The 6,000-nt window shown below is 61.0% G+C and overlaps 1 protein-coding gene across 1 annotated transcript in view; it reads left to right on the top strand.

Annotated features, from left to right (window-relative positions):
- The first annotated feature begins 492 nt into the window (after positions 1–492).
- The window catches only part of ABR (ABR activator of RhoGEF and GTPase), a 100,297-nt gene continuing 94,789 nt past the window's right edge, over positions 493–6,000 (top strand). Inside the window, exon 1 of the mRNA XM_044993272.1 lies at positions 493–2,080. Within this exon, the coding sequence (XP_044849207.1) occupies positions 508–2,080 (1,573 nt within the window). The 5' untranslated portion in view covers positions 493–507. The remainder of the gene's footprint in view (positions 2,081–6,000) is intronic.

Raw genomic sequence — 6,000 nt, 5'->3', positions numbered from 1 at the left:
TATGACAGTCGGGGTGTTACTCCGGGGACCTGCCAGCTGCAGCCGTCCCCTGCCCCTTCCTCCAGCCCAGCCCGAGGCCTGGCACCCCAGGGTGCAGCCCGGCTCCGCTACGGTGAGGGGCGCGCCTGCTCCGGGCGGGGCGCTCCCGGCGGGCCCCGCCCGCTCGGCCAGGGGGGGCGGGTCTGTGCCGGAGAGGGGCCGGGCCGGGCCGCGACGTCAGGGCTCCAACAGGACTCCGGAGCGGAAGCTGCCGGGGGGAGAGAGAAACTTTCAGCCGGGGCAGGTCCGCGGCGTCCTCCCAGCCAGGGCACCGAGCCCCGCCGCCCATCCCCGGGGCATCGGATCGCTCCCCGCGGGCTCCGGGCCCCGCCGCCCATCCCCGGGGCATCGGATCGCTCCCCGCGGGCTCCGGGCCCCGCCGCCCATCCCCGGGGCATCGGATCGCTCCCCGCGGGCTCCGGGCCCCGCCGCCCATCGCCGTGGGCTCGGGGCTGCCGCGCGGGCAGCATGTGGGAGCCGGCGGAGTTCGAGCGGCACTGGCAGGCCGAGTTCCCCGGGGAGCCGGCGCCCCGCATGCAGCTGGGCTCGGTGCGGGACATGGAGCTGGAGCTGGAGCGCTGCCGGGGGAAACTGAGGCAGCTGCAGCAGGCGCTGGCCGAGGAGAAGTTCAAAGTCCTTTACCTGGAGACGGCTCTGGCCCGGGAGCCCCCGGCCCCCTCCCCGGCCGGGCAGGCAGCGGAGCCGGCCCCCCTCCCGGACATGCCCCCTGGCAAGCGGGGAGCCGCGGGGCGCGCCGTGCACAGCTTGGCCGCAGCCATCCAGCACCAGCTGCAGCAGCACAAGCCAGCCCCGCGGGCCCGGAGGCAGGGCAGGCAGCGGCCCCTCAGGACTGAGCACCCTGTGGGCAGGAGCACCGAGGAGGGGCCAGATGGCCCGGCCCCTGAGCAGGGCAGCGATGCTCCAGCTGGGCACCCCCCTGGCCAGACCCATGGCAGCGAACCCCCCGTGCCCGTCCCCAGGGAGGCCCATGGCAGCGAGCCCCCCGTGCATGTGCCCAGGGAGGCCCATGGCAGCGAGCCCCCCGTGCATGTGCCCAGGGAGGCCCATGGCAGCGAGCCCCCCGTGGATGTGCCCAGGGAGGCCCATGGCAGCGAGCCCCCCGTGCCCGACCCCAGGGAGGCCCATGGCAGCGAGCCCCCCGTGCCCGTCCCCAGGGAGGCCCATGGCAGCGAGCCCCCCGTGCCCGTCCCCAGGGAGGCCCATGGCAGCGAGCCCCCCGTGCCCGTCCCCAGGGAGGCCCATGGCAGCGAGCCCCCCGTGGATGTGCCCAGGGAGGCCCATGGCAGCGAGCCCCCCGTGGATGTGCCCAGGGAGGCCCATGGCAGCGAGCCCCCCGTGGATGTGCCCAGGGAGGCCCATGGCAGCGAGCCCCCCGTGGATGTGCCCAGGGAGGCCCATGGCAGCGAGCCCCCCGTGGATGTGCCCAGGGAGGCCCATGGCAGCGAGCCCCCCCCCGGGCACCCCCACAGCAGCGAGTCCGTCATCCCTGGGGAAGCCCATGGCAGTGAACCCCCCACTGGGCACCCCCATGGCAGCAATCCCCCTGTCCCCATCCCTGCCCAGGCCCATGGTAGCGAGCCCCCCAGTGGGCACCCCCATGGCAGTGAGCCCATCTTTAGGGAGGTCCGTGGCCGGCAGCCCCACACCAAGAATATGCCTGGCCCCAGGGAGGGCAGTGCCGACCACGAGGAGGTGGATGTGAGTGAGAAATTCCTCCTGAACCCCGTCTTCTTAGGCTTCAGGATCCTACCCCGGGGGTCCGGGGAGGAGCTGGAGAGGCCCCACCGCTGGCCGCCCGCCAAAGGGGGCAGGCGGCCCAAGCACAGCCGGGACCTGGACTCGCTGGATGGGCTGAATGGGCGCAGCTCCCCCGTGCAGCACGAAGAGCAGCACCCACTGCCCTGGAGACGCAGGCGACACTTGGATGTGCCTGGCAGGGACTCCTCCAGCTGCAGCTCCCCGGAGCGAGGCAGTGACTGCAGCTACAACAGCTCTGACCACGAGGACGGCTCCTCAGCAGGTAGGCGGGTGGCACCCCTCCCTGTCCGGGCCACCCTTGGCAAAGGGGGTGCAGGCTGGGCCGGCTTGGTCCTGTGGTTGGTATGGGAGGGCCGGTCACAGGACTTGCTGGCGGGGCCGGAGGGGGTGGGCTGCCTGGGCTGTGGGGGGTTGCGTGGCACCGCGGCAGGATTTGTTACCATTGTGCCTAGGAGCCCTAGGCCTGGACCAGGCCTGTTGTGCCAGGCGCTGTACAGACAGAGCAAAAAGCTGGTCCCCGGGCCAGACGGCTCACAATCCAAGTGCAAGACAAGAGACGACAGATGGGGCATCCAGGGAGGCAGTCTTGGGCAGCATGATTGGCTGTGGCCTCAGCATCTGTGTCTCTTCTCCTAAAACTGCCAAGGGAATTGCCTTGGGGTGCTGGCCCTGCGTCACCTGCCAGAGCTGCCCCAAAGCTGTAGAGACGGCACTGGGAGTTTGCCAAAATCTCCGTTCTCCGGTCACCTGAGCGTGCATTATTTATAGTCCAGTATCCTTCCACTCTCACAGCGCAGGTAGAGCAGGACACCTGATCCGTGCACTGCTCAGAAGGGGGCTGCTTTGGCCATAGGTGCCGTTAATTCCTCGGCACTGTCTGGGGCTCGATTGTGTGGCAGTGGCAGCGCTGGGGATAAATACTCCCTGGGCGATCACGTTGTTCCTGGCCTGTGCGGACTGAGTGCTGGGACTCACCCCGATACAGACACACCCACGCTGGCTCACTGCTGAGGGCTGAGAGACTCGTTCAAAGGTCACTTCGGAGCAGAGCAGTGTGGGAATTGTCTCTCTGAGCCTGGTGCGAGAGGTGTGACCGAGATGGCTTTTAACCAGTTAAAAGCGAAGTGTGGGGTCGCCGTGCTGCACGTTAGTGTGACGAGTGGCAGACGTTAATACCGAGCTCGTCTTTCTCCTAACGCGTTTGGCAGAATGTTAGTTTGCAAGTCTAGAGTAGATGATCCTACGAGACGTCTTATGATGTTAAAGATGCAATTGGCTAAGTCTGTGTCATGTCGCCCTATTTCTTTGCCAGGTCTGTCATTCCAGGTGCCTTGAAGTTCTCTGTGTCTGTCAGTGCTTTAATCCTGCGGTAGCATGACTAGGGCAGTTACAGGAACATCATTTACTAATTTACTCACCTTTTTGTTGCTGATTCCCTGTCTGGCTGCGCTGAATTAATTTGTTCCTGTTGGAGTGTTTGCTTTTCAGTGCTGCTGGGTGTAGTGTGCTGTGGTAAGATTGTCAGGGTGCCTAGAGCTCTTGGGTAGGCAAGGTGTGTCACTAGTGCTTGAAATAAACTTCATCGAGTTTACTGCATTCTGCTATGGAAGCAAAAGACCATCTCCTTGGATGCCCATTTCCAACGTGTGAGCTGTCTGCCAGGTGGCGTCTGCTCCCAAAGCACTGCAACCGTGTCATCGTTCTGCTTTCATTAACAGACTGCGGCTTTGAACGGCATGTGTCTTCCACATCCCTCCCTTTCTGCCTGCAGCCTGGAGCCTCCCTCGCCTTTGGAGAATGCCTCTGCGGCCCCCATGTAGAAGGGCTGGTCGCGAGAGTCCCTAGCTAACAGGCTGCATGCTAGGAGGGGGAACACGCGTGAGGGTCCTCTCGGTGCAGCACTGGATCCTTGGGCTCTTCTCCTGGTTGTGATTAGCTCCCTGTAACTTTTTGGTGGGCTGATCAGTGGCTTGACACCTGGCCTGTGTGTAGGAAAACCCCTTAGGCGGGAGTTTGGTCTGTGCCTTGGGTCCTCAGACTTTCCAACTACTGGGGACTGTGCAGTGGAGGCACCAAAGCCTCCTTGGATTTCCTTGAAGGGAATTTCCGCAAATCAAGGCCGGTCCATTGGGGTTCCCTGGCACAGCCCTGGGTTCCGAGTGTCTAATCCAGCCCTTCCTTTTTCCATGTGAGCTAAACTGGGTTTCCTCTGTCCATTGTGTGTGGTTCTTTCAGGCAAGACCTTGGAAGCCCAAGGCCCTGTCTGCTGGGTCCCAGATCTCATGGCTGTTCTTTGTAAAGGAAGGGGTTTGTCACATTGTCCTTAGCCAAAACATCTCCTCTTCCTCCAGCCCAGTTGAGCAGTGAATAGCTGTCATCTGATTGCTGCCTTTCACCTTAGATGTGGTTGCATTAGAGCTGTGTGTGAATGGTTTCCTCTTTAAGTAGGATTTGCAAAGCCCTTTGGTTGAAAGGGACAGTAGAGATGTCAGATGATGATGATTAGCTTGGTCCAGATTTGGTCTGAATGTTTCCTTCCTGCATCAGCGGTTGCCTTTGTCACACCCGGCGGGACAGTCTGTGTTGACAGCGACGCAGTCGAGAGAGGGTGACATTTAAAAGCAGAAGCTGAGAGTACAATAAAGCTGGCTGTCTAGATCCCCTTTTCACTTACAGATGCTTCACTTCGTGCTGCCCAGTTCTTCTTTAGAGACCGCTGTCATGTCTCTTTGTCTTGTCGCAGGCACAGAGTGTTCCAGACGCTGCTTCGGTCTCTCCCCAGTGAGCCAATTGGGGTGATTTCGCTCTTAGTTAATGGTAGCCCTGGCTTGGCAGCCCTCATTATTTTAATGCAAAGCTCTGAGCTTAATGCGGCTCTGCTTTAATGTCTGTGCTGAGTGGATTTGAGCACAGTAAATCTGCAGCCATCCTGCCAATATGACTTCACTGCAATACATCCCTGTGTCGCAGATCAGTTCTGGACTGCCGCCTGGCTGGGAAGAGAGGAGTCTGCAGGAAGAAGCTTTGAGAGAAGCTACACTGGGGGAGGTCCTGTCTTTTACTGGACCGATTCCTGTTAGAGGAGATGCCCCTCGCGGTCCCTTCTGTCTCTCTGATTCTGTGTGGAAGGTCCAAGCTTTTGAGCTTCCCAGACATGAGGAATTACTCTGTGAAGCTCGGAAACTTCTCCCTTCCACCACCAGGAGCTGGTTCAGTAAAAGCTCTGACTTCACCCACCTTGGGTCTCCTCTCCTGGGACCAGCCTGGCTAGAACAAGGCTGCAAACAATGGAAGACGCTTTCGTGTATATTGTCCTGATGGAGGCTAGTGGAGGAAATGTAGGCTTTTGCTGAAATCAGATTAATCACAGACTAATTTAAATTAGGACGTCTGCAAAACGTCTCTGTTCCCAGCTATCGCTTGGGTGAAATGCGTGTGACAGTCATATGATGGACACAGCATCTTGGGTAACACACATGCCAGCTCTGACCGGGTTGACTGGCAAGATCTTGGTGTCAGCAAACAGATGGTTAGAACAAGGGGCCAGGCTGGCCTGCATCTCTACCCTCCCTGACCTCTCTCCTCCTCCACCCATCATTGCCGTGAAATAAACAGCTGCCTTCACAGCTGATTCTGGTGCCTGGCATCGTGTAGCCGACAGGTGGTCTGGGTGCAGTGGAGGGAGTGGGCTCTCACGCTACCCTCAGTGGGGACGAGTGGCATGCGGGGAATGGCAGTGCTGCAGTCACTCTGCCAGGGACCCGCCTTGGGAGCCTGGCCCCTGCTGGGGTTTCCTCTGCTTTGGGAAGACCTGGCCTCCGTCTGCTACAGGGACAACGTGTAACAGAGCCAGGTACAAAGTGAGGCCGAACGCCTTGTGGCTTAGCTGCGGGAGAAGGGGATTAGTGACATGCTTCCCTGTCCTGTTACCATCTGATTGACCGGCAGAGGCAGTCTCGGGGGGGGGACTCCTTAGAAATGGGGAAACGCACTGAGCCTCTCACACCCACTGCATAAAGCTCAACGCCTACGAGTAGGTGACCCCACTGAGAGAGACCCGGTGTGATGAGTGTCCACTCCAGCCTGGACCTTGCCAGCACATCTGGGCTGCCTGGTCTCATGAGACGTACTCAGGGCGGTAAGAGATACTGACTGCAGAGGGCCCGATACCCCCCTCGGGAA

The sequence above is a fragment of the Mauremys mutica genome, chromosome 19, assembly GCF_020497125.1.
Source record: "Mauremys mutica isolate MM-2020 ecotype Southern chromosome 19, ASM2049712v1, whole genome shotgun sequence".
Taxonomy (NCBI): Eukaryota; Metazoa; Chordata; order Testudines; family Geoemydidae; genus Mauremys; species Mauremys mutica.
This window is presented reverse-complemented; position numbering and strand designations above follow the sequence as displayed.